We start from the raw sequence: 27,850 nt of genomic DNA, 5'->3' as shown, positions 1-27,850 counted from the left end.
TACCAGATGCTGATGTTCTGGAGACAGGTATGTACTTTTTTATTCTGATTTTTGTGGGGGGGTGAGGGGGGTCAGTGAACACTGGGGGAGTGCATGTGGGTCTTTACTTTGTCTCTGCAGTGGTTATCTGGGCACTTTGGATACCTTTTTGGCACTTAAACCTGTTTTTACATCATCTAACTCACAATGTTTAAGTTTCATCCAGGATGTCTAGTAAAACATTTGATTATCCCTGCAGGATGGCTAAGTCTAGGTTGGCCTCATCCCACCCTAACCACTCCTCCAGATATGCCCCTTTCAGCTCTGGGTGCACAGCAGCATTCGGAGGCATAAAAAGTCCTGTGGCACGTCCAGAAAGTTGGTTTGATTATCGGCACTTGGACGACCTGCCTTTTAATTCATCCAAGTGCTGACTTGGGCGGGTTTTTCGACGTGTTTTAAGTTTGATTATGAGCGCCATACAATATGTACATTAATTACTATTTTCTATCTATGCAATGGCATATACTATGCAGGCAAATGTTCATATGGGTGGAGTTTAGGTGGAGAACACACATATGCACATGCAGTATAATTTTATAATCTAGGTGTGAGGAAAGTAGGGCAGGTAAGGTGGCTTCTATTAGTATTCTGTAAAGAAAAGTAGGCACATACTTTCGTTTACAGCAGTGGTCTCAGACTCAAACCCTTTGCAGGGCCACATTGTGGATTTGTAGGTGCTTGGAGGGCCTCAGAAAAAAATAGTTAATGTTTTATTAAAGAAATGACAATTTTGCATGAGGTAAAACTCTTTATAGTTTATAAATCTTTCTTTTTGGTTAAGTCTTAATACTAATATTGTAATTTATAGCTAAAGAGACATGATCAAGAAACTGTTTTATTTTACTTTTGTGATTATGATAAACATACAGAGGGCCTCAAAATAGTACCTGGCGGGCCGCATGTGGCCCCCGGGCCGCGAGTTTGAGACCACTGGTTTACAGAGTAGGCTTCAAATAGGCTCTTTCCTAGCACCTAAATCAAGGTGCCCCTTTATAGAATCACCCTTCATGTGTTCTAAATCTGAACACATGATTTTTGGGGAGTGCTGAGAGGTCTTGCTTTCCAAGGCCGTTTGGGGCTATGTAGGGCTCATTCAATCAAAGCATACACCGTTTTTGTTCTTATGTAATAATTACCCCAGTTCTGTGACAGTGTTTTACCCATTGCAAAAAAAAAAAAAAACAAATGTTTTTGTTTGGTGGTTTTTTTTAATAATTGGCAAGATGCTGCACAAAACTGGCACACGCATTTAATAAAGCTGCTACCCCTATGTTACAGCACTGAAGGGTTCCTCCTGATTCCTCAAACTTTAGGAAGAGGTCAAGGTAGGGACTGTATTTGCAGTTACTATAACGCCAGGAGCCCAGCTTGATAATGATGATGGCAGACAGTGCTGGCTCTGGTTCTCAAGTTTCAAGTTTTAAGTTTTATTGATTTTGATAAATCGCCTATTTTGTACTAAGCGAGCAACAATTAAAAAGAAATGCTATACATAGTTTTAAAAGAGGTACATAAAAATTTCGGACAGACAATACTGACAAACTTGAGAAACAATGGGAAGGGATAAAGTAGGTTAAAGTTACATATTGCGTTTCTCAGAGGAGAAGAAAGTGAAAATATGACAGAGGAAAAAACATTAGGGTTGGGGGTTTAGAAAGTCATATTGAGACAAGTTGAGAAAAAAAGAAATAGGAATTATTTAAAATTGCTGATTAAAAAAAATTAAAAAATAATAGTAAGTGAGAAGGTTTTAAATATTAAAAGAAGTTTTAAAAAAGAAAGTTTTTAGGTTAGATTTAAATAAGTTCAGGTCTTTGGTTTCTCTAATGTATAAAGGAAGGGCATTCCAAGTAAGGGGAGCCATGACTGAGAATATGTCGTGACGTCTGGTTCCGATGATCTTTAGAGAAGGTACAGTAAGTGTTCCTAAAGCAGTTGATCTTAATGCTCGGGACGAGCTATATGGAATTAATAGTTGATCTATAAATAAAGGTTCATTATTGAGTAGAGTTTTGAAAGTTAGAAGTGATATTTTATAGGTTATTCGTTGATTCTGTTCGGTTATCTGATTTTTATTGTGCCTACATATGGATAACAGAGCTAGCATGTGGATTCGTGGATTTTGGATTTTGCACTCCTGACCTGTTCACCCTAGATCCAGGAGGGACAGGGTTTGGAGATTTGTGCTCCCTAGGGCATTTCACTTTCCTGTTGCCAGGATGAGACGTAAGCAGCCCTCTTCTCCATTTCTATTTTATTTATTTTTTGTTTCAAAGCAATCCGAGCCTCTTTTCCCCCCCATGGGGGCTGATAAAAGTAAACCGAGTCTGGTATTGTGATTTACAATCTTTCACCCCCCTCGTGACGTCACGGAAACTTGTCCCAGAGTAAGTCACTTTGAAGCAGGGATCGCGTCATCGGCTTCCAGCCAATCGGAGAGCAGCGCACCGGGTATGAAAAGGGAGGGCCGGGAGGGGGGGAGATCCTGTGCAAGAACGCCCGAGGCATCATCGTCGAGACAAGCTTGAAACTTGTAAGCGAGGAAGGAAGAGTCCAACCAGGTAGGATAGGAGAGGATCAGTTGGGGAGCCTTTATTTTTTACAAGACTTTGACTTTTGCAAACGTCCCCCCCCCCCTGTTTGATTGGACGAGCCCTATATAGCCCTACAATACCTGTTGAAGGAGCATTAGGGAAGCGATTTTGTATTATGGAACGGATAATCTGCAGAGGCGGTTTCTAAAGCTGTTCTAGATGTAAGATTTCAATCGGCAAAATAAACATTCAAGAAAAAAAGAGTGAAAGAAAATAACAAAAATGATGGCAGAAAACCATCCAAAAGGGAAAAGAAAATAATAGGACAGAGGGAAAAACAGACAAGAGAGAATTCAGAATTATGAATAGCAGAAAGAAGAGGTAGCTGGAAAAAGGAAAATAGGGGAAATGGTGAAATAATAAAGAACAGAAGAAAACCTCTAGTGATCAAAAGAGATATGGGAAAAAAGAAAGTCAAGCTGGCAGGAAAGTGGAAAAATAAGAGAAAATAGAGTTAAAGAAAAAGAGAGAAAAAAGACAAGAGAAAAGGATGGATAGAAAAGTCAAATTTTGATTGCCTTGAGTACAAATTTCTGGCCCTGAAGGGCTCACAACTGTATCAGGTTTGCAGGTGGCATATAACGAAATAGGGAGATCTTTTACTAAAGGTTAGTGCAAGTTATCTGCCACAACCCATTTTATTCCTATGAGTTCTGATGCAAATAACATGCACTACTCTTAGCAAAATAGTCCCTAAATGAAAAAAGAGCAAGCTGAGTATTTTTTCCTCCATTTTTAGATGGATCCCAGTACTTTCTACTATAAGGAGGTCGCTCTTCAGGAGGTGCCAACCATGGAACAAGCTGGTCTGGGTAAACCATATTTCTTGCTCTTTATTTTTTTTAAACTCTGTAGCTCATGCATGCTGCAGTCTTACATGGAGAGCCTGAGCCTGGGAGGTGAGGAACTGTCTGCGGAAGCTCAATCAGTGCCTCTTCCCTTGTGGTTTCCTTTTGAGTTACTAGAAAGATTTTTACTATATTACCGTATTTACCTTCTCTGTTAAACTTCTATTTTCAGTATGCTCTAACATCCCTGCCTTCTGCAACAATAAATCCATAAATAATAATTAATTAATGGACATTTAAAATAGTCTTCTAATCCAAACTGTTATAGTAAACTCCTTACACAAAGATCCTTCAAGTATATCTGCAGATTTCAAGGCCCTTTTACAAAGCTGCAGTGTAATGTACAAGGTGCAGGATTTTAATAAAAAGTCATTTTTTCCTGCAGTTTTTTGTTTTCTCTTTTACCAAGCTATATTTAAGTACTAATGCATGCTTATTGCAGCAAAATATGGCATACAGCGTGCATGGACTACCCAAGCACTAAAGTAAAATTTAATTTTTAGTGCTGGGGGCAGATCTGGGGCTGGAGAGTGGGTGTGTTCTCTGCTAATAGACTAGCACAGGGGTAAGCAATTCCGGTCCTCGAGAGCCACAAGCAGGTTGGGGGTGTCAGGATATCCACAATGAATATGTATGAGATGAATTTGCATGCACTTCCTCCTTGAGATGCAAATCCATCTCATGCATATTTGTTGTGGATATCCTGAAAACCTGACCTGCCTGTGGCTCTCGAGGACCGGAATTGCCTTCCCCTGGACTAGCACGTGGGCTTTGCTGCTTGCTAGCTGATTAGTGTAGGTTTAGCACATGAGTCCCTACCACCTACAAAATAGGGGGCAGTAGGGGCTCACATTCTAATGGCCACATGCTAATGGGAAAATTTGCACATGGCCATTAATACAGAAAATAGAAAAATCATCCATTTTACCCCAGCAGTAGGAAATGGCCTTACCCCGTCTTCTACAAAGCCGCGCGGTAACGGCTCCGAAGCCCATAGAGATTTAAAGGGCTTCATGGCTGTTGCCGTGTGGCAGCCGCTAGCGCAGCTTTGTAGAAGAGGGGGGTTAGTGCGCAGAAATAGACGTAGTAGCGCAAAGGCCACTATATATTGCAGTTTGGTAAAAGGGCCTTTATTTTTACAGCTCTGATGAATAATTGAGGGTCAGAATAAATTCACTTACCCCCCTCCCTCTACTGCAGCCCAGAGCACTAAGTGCTCCATCGCTCATGAGCGTCGGAGCAGTACTGGAGCATTTAACGGTTCATAGTCTAAAGCGCGCGAGGACAAAGGCGCCCCGACAACCGAGCGCAGGACTTAATTGCGCTGAAGAAAAAATGTATTTTAAAGGGCTTTGACGGGGGGGTTGGTGGGGAACCCCCCCACTTTACTTAATAGAGATCGCGTTGGCGTTGTGGGGGGTTTTGGGGGTTGTAACCCCCCTCATTATACTGGAAACTTAACTTTTAGGGGAAAAGTTAAGTTTTCAGTGTAATGTGGGGGATTACACCCCCCACACCCCCCCAACATGGCAGCGTGAGGCAGCGCGATCCCTATTAAGTAGAGTGGGGGGGTTCCCCCCCACACCCCCCATCAGAGCCCTTTAAAATACGGCTTTTCTTCGGCGTGATTAAGCCCTGCGCTCGGTTGTCAGTGCGCCTTTGTCCTCGCGCGCTTTTGACCCGTCACCCATTTAACGCTCTTGGCCATGGTAGAAATGTCTACCGGTGCTTAGTAAAAGCAGGGTTGAAGTTGCAGCATTAGCAAAATAATTTTTAGCTAATATGATTTAAAATTCAATTTTAGCTTCTTTTGTCGTTGTGTAGTATTCTGTTTTGTAATGTAATGTAATGTAATGTAATTTATTTCTTATATACCGCTACATCCGTTAGGTTCTAAGCGGTTTACAGAAAATATACATTAAGATTAGAAATAAGAAAGGTACTTGGAAAATTCCCTTACTGTCCCGAAGGCTCACAATCTAACTAAAGTACCTGGAGGGTAATAGAGAAGTGAAAAGTAGAGTTAGAGGAAAAATAAAAATAAAATAAACATTTTAATAAGACAGCATTGATCTAAATACTTTGGAAGGTAGAAGAGAGGAGAGAAAGGAATAGAAGCAGAAGGGGGAGCCGTTGAGCAGTAGAATTCTGGAGAAATTTAAATGATAGAAATAGAACAAAACAAAGACAAAAGGCAAAACAATAGATAAGATTAAAGATAAATCATAAGCTGGAAAGAAAAATAAAATAAAACTTTGTCTTCAATCCACGGTTTCAGCGTCACATTCCTGGCAGGTTCGGGTCTGTGGGTTCTTGGTGGTTGCGGATGGACCCGCTGCTGCTTAGGTGTAAAAGCAGTTGTTTTCCCAATGCTGCTGATATTTAAAAGCATGCAGATTGATCTCTCCAACAAATTGTATGGTGAAGAGCATATACGTCTGGCTGGATTGGGACAAAAGCTCTCGATAGTGGCGGCTGGTCTTGGTGCTGCTTAGGTGTAAAAGCATCTAGGGCAAGCCTGTATTTACGCAACCATTTTGACTAATGTTTAGCCCAAATGTTGGATTCTATTATGAGCAGAGAAAACATGTAAATAAATAAAAAAAGTCAAATTATTATTATTAATTTTTTGGATCTTTCATTTCATAGGGCCCCTTTTTACAAAGCTGCAGTAGAGGTTTCTACCGCAGGCTGGCGAGAAAAATGCTCTGATGCTCATAGGAATTCTATGAGTGTCAGAGGTTTACCTCGCTGGCCCGCAGTAGAAACCTCTACTGCAGCTTTGTAAAAGCCAGCGTTAGCTATAGACTAGAGAATGGAGAAAAGTGTATCCCTCTGAATCTTTTGTTTAAATGAAATATAAAAGATATCCTTCAAATTTTTTTTTCTTTGGCTTTATTTCATGGAAAACAGAGAGTATAATGGCAGGTTTGCGCACTCATCTAGTCTCTGCCCACTTCCTACTGCCAACCTTAGATCAGAGCTTCCTCGGGGCCATGGCCTGGTTAAACACGCCAAAGGATGTCATTGTCTTGCAATGCCTGGGAGTTGCACGTTTTCTGAGCTTCTGGAAACTGGGGGTTGCAGCTACAAAAAGATGGGTGAGCATAGCCGTAGACCCTACTTGATGCCGGCTTTGCACCCTACTCGCTTACTGCAAGGGATCTTCTGTTCTAGTCTCAAGCTTAACTCCTTACTCCCCCATTGCTGAGGGCTCTTTGTATCTTTCACTCTTCACCACAGAAGATCTTTTATGCAAGCCCAGTGCAAAGGCATTGACTACACTAGGCAAACCCTTTACCTTTCAGGCCTCTAGGCATCCCCCTACAAGACTTTAATAAAGTTCAATAGCCATGCTTAACCCCAATACCATCCCTCCCAGAATGATCAGGGTTTATTGGTTATTGGCTCTCAAGATCTATTTTGCTGCTCTTTGGTGTCCCTCCAGAAGATGGTTTCCTAGGCAATTGCCTAGTTTGTCTGATGGTTATGCTGTTCCTGATTAGTGTTCTTTTTCTTTAGACATTTACCCTCCTTTGCAGGTTCTGGATCAACCAACATGCCACATAGTTACAAGTATTAGAGACTATTAGAGGAGGCTTCAGGACACTTGATAATTTAACTCAACAACCATGACCAATTCACTACCACACTCGTGTAAAAATGCATAATTGGCCATCATAGTTTTGACAATAAACTGTTTTGCTTGGACTGCAGCTGTTCTTTATTGCCCCCGTAGAAGCTGCTATCTTTGGTGACAGCCAAGTCTTGCTTAATGATCCCGGCCCTGCCTTTGTGCCTACCATAACTGAGGATTCTCTATATCTGTCCCCAGGCTTTTCCCCTGCTCTCCCACAGATGAGAATTCTCATTCCTGACTCAGGATTTATCCCTCAACATTCCACTGCTAGCTTCCTCGGTATATGTAACAAACTTTAATTCACTGCTGAGGATCATCTTTGCTTGTCCCAAGCTTTTTTCAGTTCCACACCAAGGGTGCATCTGTCAGCTCCCCTAGGAGATTAATCCATACACCCAAATATTAACATAAAGCAATGTTTTCTCATGTTAATCCTGAATAGTGGATCTAAACACCTAAACAGTCAGGTTTATAAGATTGCTGTATGCAAATCTCATGCATATTCATGGGTGAGTTAGGGTATACAAATTTATCTCATCCATTTTCATTGGCTGGCTAGGTGTGTCCTAAGGACTGGATTTGAGAACCACTCATCCAGCCTATAACACAATGGCTCCTAAACCTGTCCTGTGGGAACACCAGCCAGTCAGGTTTTCTGGATTTCCACACTGAATATGCATGAGAAAAATTTGCATATGTGCTAGGATTCCCATTTGAGAACCACTGCCATACCCTGAAATGGTTTCTGTTTCATGTATCTGTTCTATAATACAGTATATTCTTGAAAATTAACTATTTAATGTAGAACAAACCAAGTAAATCTTGTTGTTTATTTGCCATAAAACTGTTACTGTGGAAGTAATCTGGCTTTTTGCTTTGTTGTATTTGAAGATTTTGATTTTGAAGATGGCTCCTTCCTGATGGATAAGGAAATCACAAGAAATGGGCCATATCTAGAGAATTTGCAGAGATACGGGAAAGAAACCCTCGCACAGCACAATACAAAAGGTAAAAGGATTGAGCAGTGATGCCTCCCCACTTTAAAGTCATACACTTAGACCAGGGCTACTCAAATGAGTCTTAAGGCCATATAATAGGACTGACAGGCATGCAAATCTCTCTCATGCATATTCATTAGTAAGCCAACAAACCCTTGACATATAAGGAACTTATAACAATTAGTTAATTAATAGCTTCCATTTGCTATTATATCAACACCTAAAGAAGCTATTCTCTTTATTTTAAAATATATTAATTCTCAGTTATCAATTTAATACATAGTTGAAATATAAAGCTTATCAAAAATAGAATACCACTTATAAATATGATACAAAAATATTCATATGAAACCCTCTCATAAGAACATAAGCAATGCCTCCACTGGGTCAGACCCGAGGTCCATCGTGCCCAGCAGTCCGCCCACGCGGCGGCCCAACAGGTCCAGGACCTGTGCAGTAATCCTCTATCTCAGGGGTCTCAAAGTCCCTCCTTGAGGGCCGCAAGCCAGTCGAGTTTTCAGGATTTTCCCAATGAATATACATGAGATCCATGTGCATGCACTGCTTTCAATGCATATTCATTGGGGAAATCCTGAAAACCTAACTGGATTGCGGCCCTCAAGGAGGGACTTTTAGATCCCTGCTCTATCTATACCCCTCTATCCCCTTTTCCAGCAGGAAATTGTCCAATCCTTTCTTGAACCCCAGTACCGTACTCTGCCCTATTACGCTCTCTGGAAGCGCATTCCAGGTGTCCATCACATGTTGGGTAAAGAAGAACTTCCTAGCATTTGTTTTGAATCTGTCCCCTTTCAACTTTTCCGAATGCCCTCTTGTTCTTTTATTTTTTTGAAAGTCTGTCCCTCTCTACTCTATGCCCTTCATGATCTTGTAAGTCTCTATCATATCCCCTCTAAGTCTCCTCTTCTCCAGGGAAAAGAGACCCAGTTTCTCCAATTTCTCAGCATATGAAAGGTTTTCCATCCCCTCAATTAAACAACCATATAGTGATCACTATAACATTACTTGCAAATTGTCCATTGTCTCCCACATATCACCAATTCCTCATGTCTAACTACTTTTGCAGTCCATCTTCCTTTTAAGCCATTCAAATCTTAAAACTCAAGATTGACCTGTCTTCAATAGATAAATTCCATCAAAGTCCCATGCCTTCTTAGTTGGATAAGAAACAGTCTAGCCTGACACAGAGCTGTATTTCGCTGTGAAGTGTCTTCAGGAGCTAAAACTGGAAGGGGCTCCCGATCTTCTCTAAACATTAATAAACTCATGCAATTAAATCAGTTCACCGCTTTTTCACATAATCTAATCAATATTTTTAAAATAAATAGAGAATAGGCTTCTTTAGATATTGATATGGTGCATATTGGGGATATCCTAAAAACCTGACTGGCCAGGTGGTCCTTGAGGATTGGGTTGAACAACACTGCTTTAGACCACTATCATATATCCAGGGAGAGGCTGGATCAGGCAACTTTCTCTATGCATGCTGGGACTTATAGTTCCACATATACTCAGATGGACTTACAGATTCTGATGCACTAAAGCAGTGGCTCTCACACATGTGGACTCCCTAGCCAATTGGTTTTTCAGGATATCCTTAATTTGCATGCAAGAGATTTGCCTATAATGGAGGTGGTAGGCATGCAGATCTCTTGCATGCATATTTATTAGGGATATCCTGAAAACTCAATTGGGTGGTGGTCTCACAAGACAGGTTTGAGAACCCCTGCACTAAAAGACTGAAAAGAGATGGAACTAGAGCTAGTTCAGATTTTTCTTGACTTGTTTATATATTATTTATGCACCATCTAATTTCTGTGTTAATCCCAGAGCTTGCCAAGTGACTCTCATCCCCGGAGAAGGAATGTAGGCCATTTCTTACTCTGTGACATCTCTACTTCTGTTGCATTTTGGATACTAGGATGATTTCCAAAGAAAAAAAGCAGAGTATAAATATAGTGTTCGTTGAGATGTACAAGGGGCCACTGGAAAGTTCTCAGCACCAACAAGTAAAGTTGGGGCAATCTCAATCGAGGGCTATACACTTAATCCAGCAACTTTCCACTTTTTGTTATTCCATTGTAAAAATACAGAATGAAAAAAGTAGAAAATCACTGGGCTAAGTGTATAGCCCACGATGGAGACTGTCTCAACTTTGTTGGTTGGGCTGAGAACTTCTTGTACATTCAGAACTCAGGCCTCCAGAAACTGAGTGACTTGGTAGTGCCAGCTAAGCCTTATGAAATCAATCTATCCTCTGGAGACTTTCAAAATTATAATTCATCTTAATAAACTTACAAATCAAAGGGCAGACTGAATAGATTATTTTGGCCTTTATCTGCCGTCAATGTTCTGGAGGTAAAGATTTGAAAGCAGTAGTTTTTCAATTTTTCCTGCAGGAGTATCAGCTATTTAGGTTCACACCATATCCATAGTGATTATGCACTAAGATGGCAATTTTATCAATTGGCAGCTCATTGTATGCACCACACAGAATTGGAGCTAAGCGCACCTCTAACAGCTTAAAGGTGCACCTGAACCATGAGCCACCAAGCACATCAAGTCAGGCGCACCTACTTATATTAGGTTAATGGCTGGTGTAAGTGGGTGTGCCTAAGTGCACCATGCAGTGCATGCAACTGATAACATTTTATAAGGTGACACACCTATGACATCCATGCTTTGCCCCTGTGTATGACCCCACTCCCGCTCCCTATGTACTAAACAATTTAATATACTGTTGAATAGCACCTAGCCCTAACTTGCAAAACTGCCAATTTTAAATAGGTTAAAACTGTGGTTCTTAAACCTGCCCTGGGAGACCCTCAGCCAGTTGGGTTTTCAAGATATCCCTAATGAATATGTATAATCCAATTTTCACCACACGGGGTTATCTATATTCAGTTGATAGCTTCAAACAATTTTTAATTTTATACATACATAACAAAGAAGATAATCCTCCCAACCTCAATTTTTAATACATTATTTAATTTTATTATAAATATACAAATTTCAAATCTTCAAATATATATCTCCTATCTAATAGGTATACCCTCACGTTATGTCTTAACGTCCATCTTGAATATTCAGTGTCCGTTTAACAGTTATCTAGTTGACAGATCTTACAAACATTTCTTCTTAATCATTTAGTCGTTGCCTTTCAGTTCAACATTCTCTCCTTTGATTTCTTGTATTATACAGCTTGGCTTGACACAAGACTGTTTCACTCTACTGGCGTCCTCAGGAGCTGAAGCTGATCAGGGTTTACCCAAATCCTCTATCAGCATTAATAAATTTTTGACAGCATACAGAGAGGCAAACGGTATTCATAATACATCCAGCACCAAGGCATACACAGGAAACAGTGTACGCATTGGTATTGGATGTATTATGAATGCCGTTTTGCCTCTCTGTATGCTGTCAAAAATGTATTAATGCTGATAGAGGATGTGGGTAAACCCTGATCAGCTTCAGCTCCTGAGGATGCCAGTAGAGCGAAACAGTCTTGTGTCAAGCCAAGCTGTATAATACAATGAGAAATCAAAGGAAATAATGTTGAACTGAAAGGCAACAACTAAATGATTAAGAAAAAATGTTTAAGATCTGTCAACTAGATAACTGCTAAATGGATCCTGAATATTCAAGATGGACGTTAAGACATAACATGAAGGTATACGTATTAGATAGGAAATATATATTTGAAGATTTGAGATTATTTGTATGTTATTTATAATAAAATTAATCAATGTATTAAAATTGAGGTTTGGGGATTAGCTTCTTTATTATGTATGTATAATAATAAATATGTATGAGGCAGATTTCCATATCAGGTGACAGCAATGCAAATCTGCTTCATGCATATTCATTAGGAATGTAGAAATGGTTCCACCTGTCCTTATTGACTTGGAGTTTGTCTAATCTTAACCAGCTGACTTGGTCTGCGGTGCCACTTAACTCTGGAGTGGCTTTAAGTTTTGGGCTTCCTTGTGTCTCCATGTTATTATGGACAGACAGGGCAGGACTAAGGCATAGGCAAACTAGGTACTTGCCTAGGGCCCAAATGTTTAAGCAGTACCCTCAGATGTGCTGCTTCAATGGCTCCCAAGGCAGATTTTTGGCCTGGTAGGTCAGCTACTGGCAGAAAGAAAGGCATTTGGGTTTCAGAACTGCCAGGCCAGTCCTGGTTTTATACATACATCCCAAAGCAGTGTGATATTTGTAGTTCCTGATTCTATCCAATGGAATCAGTGCTGCTAGTCCTATAATGCATCAAGATGAGGTTGGCAGAAATCTAAGAGTAGTCTAAAGCAATGGTTTCCAACCCTGTCCTGGAGGACCACCAGTCAGGTTTTCAGGCTAGTCCTAATGAATATGCATGGGGCAGATCTGCATGCCTGCCACCGCCATTATAGGCAAATCTCTCTCATGCATATTCATTAGGGCTATCCTGAAAACCTGACTGGCTGGTGGTCCTCCAGGACAGGGTTGGGAACGACTGGTCTAAAATATCCTTCCTGGAACTGGATAACTTGGAAGGTCTGGGACAGTAGTATAGCCAGAAGTGAATTTCTGGGTGAGCTTACCATATGGCTCCAGAAAAAGGAGGACCGATTGAGACATCCAGGTTTTACTTCCATTAAAAGCAATGGAAGTAAGGAGGACAGGTTGAGATATCTGGGTTTTACTTCCTTTGAAATCAATGAAAGTATATCTCAATCCATCCTCCTTTTTCTGGAGCCATATGGTAACTAGACTGATTAGGCCCACACACTACTTTCCTCACCTTTAGTGATAAAAATACCTTGGCTTGTAGGATCCCCTGCCTCCCTCCCCCCGCACAACAAATGTGATCATTGTGAAAGTTGGCAGAGTGCTTCCATTCACCGAGGCCTGCACAGATTCAGTTCATGCACACCAACTGAGCATGTGTGGGGAAACAGACATCAGCTGATGTAAGTGCACTGCTGACTCCCAGTGTTAAGACCCAGGAATTCCTGAAAAGGACCTGCAGCATCTTTGGGTGGGCTTGAAACCCAAATAAGTGGAGCTCTTCTTACCCATGGTTATTCCACTGCACTGAGTAGTTGGTGAGTAAGCACGCCCCCCCCCCCCCCCACACACACACACACCATTTGTGGAAGTTTCAAGCTATGTTTATGCTTGGAAATGCCAAGTTGGCTAGTTCCAAAATGGACAGAATGGGACAGTCCTAGTTTTGACCTTGCATTCTAAAGCAGTGTGAGATTTGTAGTGCCTGATTCTGCCCATTGAAAGCAGTACTGCAAGTCCCATAATGCACTGGAATGGGGTGGTAAGAAATCTAGGTCTGACCTACAATCTCCAGCTTGGAACTGGGTAACTTGTACTGACTCTTGCCTGGATGCAATGAAAGAAAACCAGGCCTGGCTCATCCTGTCCTTTACACTGTAGCATTCTGTTCCTCCTGTGCCTCCATTAAAAGGGCTCATGTGAGTTTAGTGACAAGTCATCCCAAAAATCTTCATGGACCCAGATTTGATGCTTAAAGCTCTGAAGTCACATCCTGGAACACTTCTTATCTGATAAGGATGAGTGTGCAAGGAAGTCCTTTTTAAAACAATGGCTCTCAGTGCATGCAAACTGATTTAAAGGGTAATTTTTCTAAGTGCGCCTAGTTACAATAATGGTTACACATACGATTGGCACCAATAATAGGGATGTGAATGTTTCTGGTTCCTTAAAAGTGCATGCAAAATCAATGTGCATTAAATTATTAAATGTTGCACGTACAGTCGATTTTTGTACATTAAATTGTAACGCAGATTACATTTCTATTAATATGAATGTGTGAAAGACTGGAAAATATTTAAATGGATGGGGGAGGGGACACTTTTTTTTTTTTTACCCCCCCAAACCAAAATGAAAAATGTTGTCTCTTTATTGAAGTACAGAACTACATTTGATTTATTTAAAGTATTTATAGACCACAAATCTGACAACCCTAAGCGTTTATCAAACGTATGTTACAAAACTAACATAAATCAGCAAACTATTGTCCTGCTAAGAGTTCATAATACAGCCAACTTCACTTTAATCTTAGTCTTGAGCTCCTTTTGAAAAACAGTAAAATTGTTCAGTTTTCTCATTCTGCAAGTAGGATGTAAAGATTCTTACAGCTTGGTTCCCAATACAGTAAACAGGACAAATCTGAACCTTTCCAACCTAATTACCTTAAAAGAAGGAACCTCTAACTGCAAATCATCATTATATAATCCCACAGATCGCTCAGTGTAGACAAGCAGATAAAAAGATGAAACCAAAGGGGTAGAAAATACATTTATATTATGTAGATAACAACTTCATTTGTCTGAAAATAGCAAGCTAAGACTAGTAAGGCTCGAATACAGAATAGTTTTCCAGTGCTCCTCTAATCATAAACACCTGTCTTTCAGATTTACTGTAAAACATAGTGCTGACAAAAATCCACTTGAGACATGGACTTCTATAGTAAAAAGCATAGCAGTCCTTGCGGCATGTAAAGACTCATTTCTTACTACTTGTCACCTGTTCAAATTCAGCGGAAGATACTTGGCCCTCCACAGCCCCAGTTCCTGTTCTCCTTTTTCAGACTTGACTACAGCACATTCTCCTTCCTCTCACCTGTCCTTCCCACTCTCCCCCAACCCTTCCCACTGCTCTGCTTCCCTCCTCTTTCCACAACATCCTTCTTTTAGCCTGATACAGCTGTTTGGCTCCTCAGGCAACCCAATTTGAGCTCCTGTCTGTTCCTGGAGGTCTTGCAATTCAAGATAAAAGAGTTATGGTAGGAATTGTGCTTTACTCTGATTTGTAGGAATGTTCTGTGTGGCCATGTCCTTTCAAAATGATGCCAGATATTTTTGTGCCTTTTTTTTTGGCATCCATAAGTTGGACATTTTAGTTTGGAAAATGGTTCTTCTTTTTAGATCAAAAACAAGTATAGTACTTTTTTAATCATTTTAAATTCACCTACCTTCCCCATTGTTTTTATCCTTAAATGTCTCTATTATATTAAAATGTATTTTCTATACCTCATTTTACCCATTGTTTTCAAGTTTGTATCGTTATGTCATGTATACTTCGGATACTTTAATGTATGTTAAATTACTATAAATTTATCTAATTTTGTAAATACTGATGTACATCGCCTAGAACTTTGAATAGGCGATTAATCAAATTTTATAATAAACTTGAAACTTGGAAACAAAGTTCTTGATGTAAAAATTTATTGGAATAATTCCTCACAAGTTAAAAACCAATCCGTGATGCAGGTGAAATAGTCAATACATATAACATAGGAAAATTTGTGGTGTGGACCCATCTTCCTTTTAGATGTCTTGTGTAAAAACGGCCATCTTAAAGCCATCTTTGAAAGGGAAACCCAGATGCTTTTTGTGTTTAGAAATGGCTTTGAGATGGCTGTGTTTTTTGTTTTTTTTTTAATGAGCAAAACGTTTCAATTTGGAATGGGACAAAAATGCCCCTCCACAAGTTATGTGTATCTCTGGCTCTTAGATGTATACACCTTTCTCCAGCTCCATGTCTGGCTTTAATCCCCATATTCTAAAGGTTGCTAAAATTTGTGCCAAATTATGGCTGTGATCCAGAGGCGTACATGCAAAATAAATCACTTAACAAGCCAATTAACACCAACTATTGGTGTTGGGAATTACCGTATTTGCCGGCGTATAAGACGACTGGGCGTATAAGACGACCCCCCAACTTTTACAGTTAAAATATAGAGTTTGTTATATACTCGCCGTATAAGACTACCCCTTCTTCCGCACACCTCTCCTTCTAACTCCCTTCAAGTCCAGTAACAGATCTCCCTTTTCCAGCACCTTCCCTGCCTCCTACAGTGGCTTCCTCCCCTTCCAGCAGCTCTCCGTACTTGCCTGCAGGAAGTTGCCGGTAAATCACTGCCCTGGCAAATTGGAGAGCTGGTGGGAGGGGAGACAGCCACTGTGAAGGCTCCCCAGGATCTTGTTCGCACACGCTGACCATCTCCCTCCACCTGCACCTGAATCTGCAGCTCTCTCCGGTCTAATCGCAACTTCCCCGCAGCCCTCTTCAGCAACTTGTTTCAACTTCCTGTTTCCGAACAGGCGAGACTCAGAGAGGGAAGGCCCCGACGTTGGCAGCCTATCTTGATCGCCTGAGGCTGGGAGGAACATTAATCAACAGGAACCGCAGTCGGCAGGAAATTTAACTGCCGACTTGATCTCGCCGGTCCTGTGCGGACCGGCAGAAATTTTCTGCGGACCGGCGGTTGAAGAACTGTGTGTTAGGGCATGTAAAGTAAGGGCATGTAAACAGTACCCGGCGTATAAGATGACCCCCGACTTTGGGGAGGATTTTAAGGTACTGAAAAGTCGTCTTATACGCCGGCAAATACGGTATTTGGATTTGTGCATGCTTCTGTTTGTGTATTCAGTAAAATTGCGTGCTGAAATTGTCTGACATGCAACTATAAAGGGGATATGTCTATGAGAGGGGCATAGGTGGGTTAGGGGCATTCCCTTAATTTAAGTACGATGCTATTGAGCTTCAGGGTTGCATGCTCAACTGTTACAGCAGAATTTACACCAGGCTTCACTTGGTGTAAGTACACACCTCCAGAGTTGGTCATAGGGATTAGTATTAAGCCTTGTTGTGTAAAGGGTGATATCAGCGTGGATCTTTCCAGCACCTAACGTCTAATTTACAAGGCATGTATTTTTGCTGTTAAGGTAATATTCTATAAAGGAAATTAAGTGCCTATGTTCCTCTTTAAAATAGTCTACTGCCAGGTACCTTCAGGATGCCTATTTATAGCCACCTAGTTATAGAATTACCCCTTTGATCTGACCCAGTTTAGCAGAACTTCCATGAATGTGATTTGAAACCTAAATATTTCTTTTTAACTTTGCACTTTTTTGATTTTTAGGTATCCAGGAGTTTTCTGGCATGGGGGATTTTCCCATTTCTTCTTATCTGGAATCCTCCTACTGGACACCTTATGAAATAGGTGAGGCTGGACTGTGCTTTTATAATATCATTTGGTGACTTGACATATCACATTTGCCTATGATTCCAGTATAATGACACGTGTAAAACTTGGGAATAATTGTTTTCCTGTGTACAGTTACATAGTTAAGGAAAATGTGCTCTCTTCCAATTCCAGCTGCCAGTACAGGCCCTGCTCAAGGAGACTCTCTAGGTTCAACCGCTGACTATGACACTTATAATCGATCCTATCAGACACTGCTGGCAGTAAACCCAGGAGATGAGGAGAGACTGTCATTCTCTGAGGTGTACAGCTACAACTGGGGACAGCAGGAGGAGCAGCCAGAGTGCACAGGTACAGGGGTTCTGCTGCACGGGGGGGGGGGGGGAGGATAGAAAGATTCTGCTCAAGGATTCTGCTGCGGGGGGGGGGGGATGGGAGGGAGGGATAGAAAGATTTTGTGCAAGGGTTCTGCTGCACGGGGGGAGGATGGGAGGGAGGGAGTGATAGAAAGATGCTGCAGAGGGAATGGGTGAGAGGGGAGGAAAAATGCTGCACATGTGGGGGAGATAAAGGAAAGGAAGAACTGGGGTAGAGGAGAGGTAGGGGGTAGGGAGTGATGATCATTGTACATGAAAAAAAAAAAAGACATGCCCCGAAAATAAGACAGTGTCTTATGTTAATTTGGGAGTCCAAAAAACGCACTAGGGCTTATTTTCGGGGAAACACGGTAGCAAATCAATCAGTGCATAAATGTTAGAACTTGTTATCAAATTACCCTCTCTATTTTATTTATTTAATTCATTTTCTATTCCATTCTCCCCAATGAGGTCAGAATGGGTTACAGGTTAACATACATAATATACAGTTAATGGGTTACAATTTGCCATTGTTACAGTGCAAGATTTTTCAATACAAGGAATTGTTTTGAAATGCTGGGCTTCTTTTCAGATGCTGCTATACTGAGAGAAAAGCTCCTGGTCCTGCATGGACTGTGCAGTGGGAGATGGCAGGGATTTGGGGAGACATAGCAGGAAGGAATGGTAGTGTGTGCTAGACCCTGTGACTGTAGATGGTGTTTTCCAAACCGCTGAAGAACCTGTGGTTTCTTCTTTGCAGACATCTTTGGGCCAGGAGATCACAGCTTCTCATGGGCCTCTACAGACTGGGAAGGATGGAATAACAACCCCAGGAAAGAGCCTTATTCATGGACCCCCTGCACAGACTGCAATTATCAATCTTACACTAGGACCATGACCAACTCCAGTACTGATACCAGAACTAGCTCTCCAGCCTGCAAACCTAGAGCTGTTCAAACAGGTAAGATCAGCTCTTCTAGGGAAGATTATCCCAGAGACGTCTCCTTATCAGGAATTAGCATATCATACCTGCTAGCATGGGGTAGTTCCTATGGGAAGGGATGGAGACAAAAACAGTAAAAGAATTCAAGAATGCTTGTGATAAGCACAAAGGATTCCTAAATGGAAACAGAATAAAAGCAACTTAGCTGGGCTTAAATGTCCAGTAACTGGGAAGTAAGGCTAGGGCTGGGTAGACATCTATGGTCTGTGTCCCAATTATGGATAGATTTGGTTGGACTGGAGAAGGCTGTGGTGGCAACTCCAGTAGTTGAAAATTAAACTTCGACAGTCTGTGTATTGAAAATGGCAAGGACATAAGAATAGCCTTACTGGGTCAGACCAATGGTCCATCAAGCCCAGTAGCCCGTTCTCACGGTGGCCAATCGGCCAAAACCCATGGAGTTGCAACATTCCATGCTACCGATCCAGGGCAAAAAGTGGCTTTCCCCATGTCTTTCTCAATAACAACTTCTCCTCCAGAAAATTATCCAAATTTTTCTTTAAACCAGCTATGCTATTGGCTTTTACCACAACCTCTGGCAATGCGTTCCAGAGCTTAACCTTTCTCTGGGTGAAAAAATATTTCCTCCAATTGGTTTTGAAAGTACAGTGGAACCTTGGTTTACGAGCATAATTCGTTCCAGAAGCATGCTCGTAAACCAAATTGCTCATATATCAAAGCGAGTTTCCCCATAGGAAGTAAGGGAAATTCGCTTGATTGGTTCTACCTCCCCCCTCCCCCCACGAGGCCATGGCACTGTTCCACCTCCTCCCCCCCACCCCCGCTCGAACCGGCATCACTCCTGCGTGCTGGAAACGGCATTTCCCCGCCCACCCAAACAAGCCCCTTACCCCATCTGGCACTGGCACGCAGCACCAACCCACAAGACATGCCGGTGCCAGTGAACAAAAATCCCGCCTCTTGCCTGGGCTGAGCCTTGAGCATGCGCAGATGCTCAAGCATGTGCATACCCTTTATAGAATAGTGTTTAATGCTTGATTTTTCTCATTGCTTAAGTTTCAGCACTGTTTATTAAATTCCCTCCTAAGTGTGCATATACAGTACAGTGGTACCTTGGATTACGAGCATAATCCGTTCCAGGAGCATGCTCGTAATCCAAAATGCTCGTTTATCAAAGCGAGTTTCCCCATAGGAAATAATGGAAACTCGCTTTGATACGTTCCCCCCCCCGAGGCCAGGGCGCTGATCCCCCCCCCCCCCGCTCGCAAAGTCCCCCCCCCCCCGCGTGATCCGGCACCCCCTGTGAGAACAGGCACCCCCCGCCCGACCAACTTTGATTTCTGTTTGTCTTCTGTTAATGACTTACCAGGGTCTTCTGCCCATTTGACATCTCTCTCCATTCTCACCATCCATCTTCCATCTCTGTACCTTCCCTTCCCTTCTCTCCTCCTCCCTGCAGGTTCAGCATCTCTCCAAGGACCCAGCACCCTCTCTTCCTTCCCCTCTAGCCCCATGTTCAGTGTATCTCTCCCAGCACCCTCTCTCTCTCTCTTCCCACCAGCCCCCCCCCCCCCGGTCTGGCACCGGCATGAGAACAGGAACCCCCCGCCCGACCAACTTTATCTCACCCCCCCTTTGGCACCGGCACGCAGCCCACAAGTGCCGGTGCCACTTGAAGATCTTCTTCCTTGTCTCTGCCGGCTTTGAGCATGCATCTGCGCATGCTCAAGCCCTTCTAATTCTCCCTCTCGCCGAGGGAGAATTAGAAGGGCTTGAGCATGCGCAGATGCATGCTCAAAGCCGGCAGAGACGAGGAAGAAGATCTTCAAGCAGCACCGGCACTTGTGGGCTGCGTGCTTGTGCCAAAGGGGGGATGAGTTAAAGTTGGGCGGGGGGTTCCTGTTCTCGCGGGGGAGGGGGGGGGTTGCTGATTCTAGCGGGAGGGGGCCCTTTGCAAGCAGGGGGGAGCGATGCCGGTTATCGGGGGGTGCTCATAAATCGAGTCAACACTCGGTTTGTGAGACACATTTTGCGAGAATGTTTTGCTCGTCTTGCAAAACACTCGCAAACCGGGTTACTCGCAAACCGAGGTTTGACTGTATATGTTGGCCAGACTGAATGGACCATGCTGGTCTTTCTCTAACATCATCAATCATGTTACTATGTAACCACTCACACCAGATAGACGTTCTGCCCATTCTACAACCTGATAGGAAAATTCCAGTTGAAGGACAGACAGGAATGCATTCCAGACTATTGGTGCTGTTTAGAAAAAGACACTGTGCTTGTAGAGCCCAAACATATCTATGAAACTAGAGGGATTAATAAACTATAAAGGTGTGGGGTGGTCTCAGAGTTGTCTGTCCAAATATTTTTTACCCTACAAGTTATACCTACTTTCTGGCTGCTTTTGCCACCCTCTGTTCTTTTCTTCATTTTGCTCTACCTTAGATTGTAAACCTCTTTGCTATGCCTGGCATGAAAGTTAGTATAATAAATTCTAATAAACATGGCTAATAACATGGAAAAGTTAATGTCACCTTGAAGTGCAAATTACTGCATCTCGTTATCTGGAATTCAGTTAACAAAAATCTCCCTCCCTTCAGCTTCCGAAGCAGCAGGCTGCCACAAATCTCCCTCCGTCCCCAAGGCGGCAGCAGCAGCAGCGGCTGTCCTGACAACCCCCCTCCTTCCAGGCCTGAGGCAGCAGTGTCAGCCAATCCCGAAAACCCCCTCCCTCCAGGCCTGAGGCAGTAGCAGCTACCCTGCTGGAGCTGGCAAGAAGCAAGCTGTTTATAGTGCTGCTTCTGTTCACTGTTTGCTGCTACTGCATCAGTAAGGGAGGGAGGGAGTTGTTAGGATTGGCTGATGCTACTTTGGGGCCAAGGGAGAGAGATGGGGGAGGTTCTCAGGACTGGATCTGCAGCTTCAGGGGCTGGAGGGAGGGAGGGGTGTTGTCAGGAATGGCTGTCTACTGCTACAGTATTTTTTTTTTCTTTTCTTTTCTTTTCAGCAACTCTCAAGCAACCAGAAAAAGTTATCCATAGGGTTACGACTTCCAGATTTTCCCGGACATGTCCTTTTGAGGACATGTCCGTGGGTTCGGACGACTTTTCAAATCCCAGCACTTTCTCTGGGTTTTGAAAATCCTCCTCTCACTTGCGTTGGGCAGATGTGTGGATTGCCTCCTACCCAACTAAAGCATGCAGCAGGGGCGGAGCTAGGGCAGGACTGGGGCAGAGATGGGCGGGCCTGGGGGGGGGGGGGTCTACGGCAGGAATCTCAAAGTCCCTTCTTGAGGGCCGCAATCCAGTCGGGTTTTCCCCAATGAATATGCATTGAAACAGTGCATGCACATAGATCTCATGCATATTCATTGGGGAAATCCTGAAAACCCGACTGGATTGTGGCTCTCAAGGAGGGACTTTAAGACCCCTGGTCTAGGGTGTACAGATTTTACAATTGTAAAATCTGGCAACCCTAGTTCTCCAGCATCCACCAATCCCCATGGGTGCTAGACGGCTGAGAATCTACTGTAGTGTCATTTCTTTAACCATATTCTATATTAGGCATTCTTAATCCAGTCAGGTTTTCAGGATATCCACCATGAATAAGATAGATTTGCATACATATTCATAGTGGGTTTTTGAAACCCGGACTGGGTTGAGAATCCCTGTTCTAGATCAAAGGTTCTCAATCCAGGCTTCAGGACACCCATAGCTAGCTGGGTTTTCAAGCTATCCATAATGCATCTGCATGAGATAAATCAATACACAGTCTTCATGGTATACAAATTTATCTCATGCATATTCAGTATAGGTATCCTGAAAACCCAACTGGCTTGATGTATCCTGTGGCAAAGTAAAGTGGGGGAGGACAAAGAGTGGTCTGCTCTGGGCACCTATCCTCTTATCCACCCCTTCCCTTCCCTCGTACTTCTTTAATTTTCCCGGCATGAGCAGTATCACAAATTTGCTGCCCGTGTCGTTCCACACCTAGGAAATGATGGCAGAAGGAGAGCAGACACGATGCGGGCAGCAAGTTTGTAATGTTGCTCATGCTGGGAAAATTAAAGAGATAGGGGGGAAAGGAAGGGGGGTATGCGCAGCGGGGGAGGGGTGACACTCACCCTCGCTACTTCACTGCCTGTGGATCTGGGTTGAGAACGCCTGTTCTATATTAACAAAGAATTTATCATAGGGTGGACAACCACGATTCTTGAAGGCCTCAAATCAGTTGTTTTTTTCAAGATTTGTACTATGAATGAGATTGACATGCATGCACTGCTTCCATCGTATGCAGCTAGATCTCATACATGTTCATGGTGGAAATCTTGAAAACCTGACTGGATTGTGACCCTTGGATTTCAGATTGAACAGGATGCCTTATGCCTGCCGGAATTCTGTACAACTGTGCAGAATTCTGCACAGACCTTCTGTTCTGCCCCTGGCCCCTCTGTCCGAATGACTAAACCTCCCCCCATGAGAGCCAACATCCTATAGCCCTCCCAAAATAGCAGCAGCAGTGAATGGCCAGCTAAGTCAGTGCTATGAACAGGTTGCTTGCGGCTGCCCTACAAGGGCCTTCCCTCTGCCGCATCACTTACTGTAGATGGAAGGCCCTAGCAGGGCGGCTGCAAGCAGCCTGCTCATAGTGCTGACTCTGCCGGCCACCATTGCTACTATTGCTTTTGGGTGGCCTGCAGGTATGTTAGCTCTCATGAGTGGTGGTGTGTCAGTTGAAGAGAGGCCAGAACCTGCATGGGGGAGGGGCTGGGGACAGAGATGCTGGACCACAATTTGGGTTGGGGGAACATGGATGCTAGGCCCACAGGGAGGAGGGGAGAAGACATGGGTGCAGGGCTCATATGTAGGGGGGGGGGGAAGGTTGTTATAAGGAGGCCCAGGCCAGAAAGGGGGATGAAAAGGAAGAGATGCTTGGCCCTAGAGAGGGAGAGGGACCTTGGGGAGATAGTATCTGAAGATCTAAAGGCGAAAAAACAGTGTGACAAGGCGGTGGCTGCTGCCAGAAAGATGCTGAGCTGTATAGAGGCATAGCCAGTAGAAGGAAAAAGGTGTTGATGCCCCTGTACAGGTCATTGGTGAGGCCCCACTTGGAGTATTGTGTTCAGTTTTGAAGACTGTATCTGGCGAAGAATGTAAGAAGACTTGAAGTGGTCCAGAGGAGGGCGATGAAAATGATAGGAGGCTTGCGACAGAAGATGTATGAGGAGAGACTGGATGCCCTGAATATGTATACCCCATAGGAAAGGAGGGACAGGGGAGATATGATTCAGACGTTCAAATACTTGAAGGGTATTAACGTAGAACAAAATCTTTTCCAGGGAAAGGAAAATGGTAAAAGTAGAGGACATAATTTGAGGTTGAGGGATGGTAGATTCAAGAGCAATGTTAGGAAATTCTACTTTACGGAGAGGGTAGTGGATGCCTGGAATGTGCTCCCGAGAGAGGTGCTGGAAAGGAAAACAGTGACTGAGTTCAAAGAAGCATGGATGAAAACAGAGGATCTAGAATCAGAAAATAATATTAAATATTGAATTAAGGCCAGTACTGGGCAGACTTGCACTGTCTGTGTCTTCATATGGCTGTTTGGGGGGAGGATGGGCCGGAGAGGGCTTCAATGGCTGGGAGGGTGTAGATGGACTGGAGTAGGTTTTGACGGAGATTTCGACAGTTGGAACCCAAGCACAGTACCGGGTAGAGCTTTGGATTCTTGCCTAGAAATAGCTAAGGAGGAGAAGAACCCCCCCCCCCCCCCCAACAGTTTTAGATTGAATCAGGTTGGGCAGATTAGATGGACTATTCGGGTCTTTATCTGCCATCATCTACTATGTTACCATGGGGAGTGGAGAAGGGATTCTGGGTGAAAGTGAGAGAGGTGGTGGTTGGGGTGAGTGGACATGGATGCTGGACCCACAAGTGGAGGTGGGGGGATGGTAGAAAGAGGAAGAGTGACCAAGACCAGGCAGGGGGTGGGGAGGAAGAGGACTTTTGTTTCACAGATGTCATCTGGTTAAGAATGGGGTTCCTGTATAGCAGGTATTTATTCTCTTTGATCCTCATAATGCACTTCAGGAGGACCTCTATGGAAACCTATCAGCTTGCATTAAGAAATGTGATCGAGTTTCAAGTTTTTATTAAAATTTGATGTGCACGCAGTAAAATATTTCAAAGCGTATTATACCTGCTCCTGTTAGTTTCCAGGGACTATTTTTCTCCTTAGTGCTTGGACTTCCACTTCTGCTTACATACAGGGCTCTAATCCTCTTAACATGGTTCTTGTTCAGCAGGTTCTGGCCCAATCCAACTGTGGCAGTTCCTACTGGAGCTTCTCCAGGACAAAACCTGCCAGACTTTTATCAGCTGGACTGGAAATGGCTGGGAATTCAAACTCTCTGACCCTAATGAGGTAGGTATATGGAGAGGGATCATGTCCCAGAAAAACACACACATCTCTCATTACCTTTACTCTAGGCCCCATAATGACAATGATCTGATAGATTAGTGAGTGAGCCACTAATTATAGAGAATGACACGGGGAAAAAATCTGTCCCCGTCACCGCCCCGTCACCGGCCCACCATCCTCTGCACCGCCCCATCACCGCCGATCCCTTCACCGCCCCGTCACCGTCACCGCCATCCCTTTCACCGCCCCGTCACCGCCACTGCCATCCCATTCACCGCCTCGTCACCGTCCCCGCTGCATCCATATAAGCCTTTTTCCTTTCACTCCCTCCTTCCAATTTGAGCCGGGAACACTAGCGATCGCACGGTCCCCGCAGCCACTACCTGCCTGCCCGGTCGATCCTGGTGTTTGGCAGGCTCTCTCCCTTCTCCTCACCTTGGTTTGTGGGTTTTCTTTTTCGGCAACCTGCGCGCTTTCCCAGGGAGCCGCACACGCGCAGCTGCTCAGTGTTCGATCTTCTGCTCTGCTGCAACTTCCTGTTTCCGGTTGCGTCAGAGCAGAAGATCGAGGCTGAGCAGCGGCGGGTGTGCGCGGCTCTCTGGTAGCGTGCGGGTCGCCGAGGAGGAGGATCTGCGGACTGGGGTGAGGAGAGGGGAGAGAGCTGGCTGGACGCTGGAATCGATTGGGCGGGCGGGTGTGAGCTGCGGGGACCGCGCGATCCTTCATGCCTCACTGCGGGGGACAAGACCATTCACCGCCCCGCGGGCGGTGAATGGCCTTGTCCCCGTCGCCGCAGCGACTGCTAGTTTTCTTCCCCGTTTTCGGCGGGTGACCCGCGGCTAAAATGCGGTGGCCGCGGGTAAACCGCCACCGTGTCATTCTCTACCACTAATTTAAATCAGAGTCCTCCAAATCCCCAGGATGTTAAGGTAGGGATGGGAAGGGCATAACAATGGGACCATTATCTGTACTCTGTTACCCATCTATCCTTCATGAGAGGCCCCATCATGTACACACTGAATTCTAACAGCTTCAGCATAGTTCCCTGTCTCCCATACTCCCCCAACTAGCAGCTTCCTTATACCTTTTTCCAACGATACCTTAAAACATCCATGTTCCAATCATGATTCAGTCACTGCAGTACCCCCCAAATATCAGCTCATTCACCCTTATTTCTCACAACAGGTGGCCCAACGCTGGGGCAAGAGGAAGAACAAGCCACGAATGAACTATGAGAAACTAAGTCGTGGCCTGAGGTATTATTATCACAAAAACATCATCCACAAGACGGGGGGACAGCGCTATGTCTACCGTTTTGTGTGCGATGTTCAGAACCTCCTGGGGAAGACGGCAGAAGAACTGCTTTTTGAGATGGGCGTCCAAACCTCAAGCAAATCCTAAAGTGTCTCTAAGGTGGAGACGGAAAGGCCTCATATTTATGGACAAACAGCAAATTGTTACTGTTTTTCCAAGCTAGGAAATCTCTTCCAGACAAGCTCTTCTGAGCAGGGCATCCTATCCGTGGACAAAAATGTTATCCCAACTGGACAAGTCTTGCTGCAGCAAAGGTCCAAATACGGACATTAGGATCAAAGAAAGCACTTTGCAAAGACTAAAAGACTGCAGCCAGAAGTACAAGTATTGATGAAAAATCTAACTTTCCATATTTATTTACTTTTGGGTTTGGGTTACTGTAGGCATTTTTTCTATCCTTAGAGGGCAATTTCAGCATGTACCTGTTACAATGGAAGGTTTTTAATTATATAAACCGCTTAGATATTTGATAAGCGGTATATCAAATAAACTTGGAAGGTTAAGCAACGTCCAAGATCACAAACAGCAGCAGTAGGATTTGAACCCTGGCTTTTCTTGAGCATTAAGGCTGGCTTAAACATTAAGGCCCCCCCCCCCATTTACAAAGCTGATTACTGCAGTAATTGCAACAAAGCCTATTGGGGAATTAATGGGCTTCATTGCCACATAGCTTTGTAAAATGGGGATTAAACTATTCGGCCACTCAACCCTGAACCGTCAAGTAGAATGGAGATTTTGCTCCTGCTGCAGTGCCATTGATCAGCTGATATTTGCCTTTCCTCTCGCTGGTTTACACCTACAGATCCAGTCTTGTTTGTAAGTGTTCTTAAATTCCACTAGCCTGTCTTCCAGCATTTCTGTTACTGCATTTGAAAAGTGTAAATCTTACGTAGGCCTATATGGATTAGACATAAGGACAATAAGCTCACTCACCACTCACATCCAACCAGTCACTACCTCTAGAAGAGCAGCACTTAGCTCATTCCTCTCAGTAAGGGCTACAGGTGCAATTTTAGCCCCATCTTTAATCAATCAGCAAAGATACATAGCTGGTATACTAAGATTTCTTAATACACTGCTGCAGACAGGCAATTTTCAGATTATCCATATTGGTACAAAGTCTGGGCACACCTTTTTGCAACAACTTATATAGTGTATCTGGTCACTTGCACCTGCTTTTTGTGCAGGTAGAATTTGACTTGAAAATATGCATGCACATTTGAAAATTCAGTCCCTAGCCCTGGAATACTACCCTTTCCTGTAGCTAAAAGGCCATGCTTTTAACTGTGCTGCAAGTTGGCAGTTTTCACACAAATGTTTAAATCTTTTTTGCCCATAGAAAATGTATTGAAGATTACAGGGAATAAGGTACTATTAGTATCTTGGTGCGTAGGCAAAGTCACTTGCACCCACCTGTTGATGACTTCCCTCCCTAAGTGTAATTTTATTTACTGAGTTTTCAGAATCTACTACTAGTAGTCTGTGCCTGTACAGCTAGTAACTGATATTCACCTCAAGAACCCATGAGCAATGAAGAAGCTTACTTCTACCTCAATTTGTATTCCTTTGTACAGTAATAAATACAATAAATAATCTGGATTTGCAATACTTTCCATAGGATAAGCATTTTGTAAAAATAA

General features: G+C 43.5%; 1 protein-coding gene across 4 annotated transcripts; it reads left to right on the top strand.

Moving 5' to 3' along the window:
• On the top strand, positions 1–27,818 carry ETV2 (ETS variant transcription factor 2). Of its 4 annotated transcripts, none has more exons than XM_033962690.1 (8): positions 1–27; positions 3,376–3,448; positions 8,016–8,132; positions 17,088–17,168; positions 17,325–17,501; positions 18,267–18,467; positions 24,778–24,899; positions 26,082–27,818. In XM_033962690.1, the coding sequence occupies exons 1-8, from the start codon at positions 7–9 to the stop codon at positions 26,295–26,297; spliced, it is 1,008 nt and encodes a 335-aa protein (XP_033818581.1). In that variant the 5' UTR covers positions 1–6; the 3' UTR covers positions 26,298–27,818. The 4 variants fall into 4 exon arrangements, with proteins under 4 accessions (XP_033818581.1, XP_033818582.1, XP_033818580.1 ...); XM_033962691.1 differs by lacking the exon at positions 1–27 and adding an exon at positions 2,532–2,603; XM_033962689.1 differs by lacking the exon at positions 1–27 and adding an exon at positions 2,532–2,603 and having other exon boundaries at positions 3,376–3,535; positions 24,781–24,899.
• The last annotated feature ends 32 nt before the right edge of the window (positions 27,819–27,850 follow it).

The sequence above is a fragment of the Geotrypetes seraphini genome, chromosome 11 (assembly GCF_902459505.1).
Source record: "Geotrypetes seraphini chromosome 11, aGeoSer1.1, whole genome shotgun sequence".
NCBI classification, from domain to species: Eukaryota; Metazoa; Chordata; class Amphibia; order Gymnophiona; family Dermophiidae; genus Geotrypetes; species Geotrypetes seraphini.
Note: the sequence above shows the minus strand (reverse complement) of the source record. Positions and strands in the feature narration are given on the sequence as shown.

What these genes read in the sequence shown, in the direction of transcription:
- ETV2 (XM_033962687.1), top strand. Translation starts at nt 3,376, where the DNA reads ATGGATCCCAGTACTTTCTACTATAAGGAGGTCGCTCTTCAGGAGGTG. An exon ending in GGAGAGCCTGAGCCTGGGAG is followed by an intron (nt 3,536 to 8,015) that starts GTGAGGAACTGT and finishes TTGTATTTGAAG; the next exon opens with ATTTTGATTTTGAAGATGGC. An exon ending in ACCTAGAGCTGTTCAAACAG is followed by an intron (nt 18,468 to 24,777) that starts GTAAGATCAGCT and finishes GTTCTTGTTCAG; the next exon opens with CAGGTTCTGGCCCAATCCAA.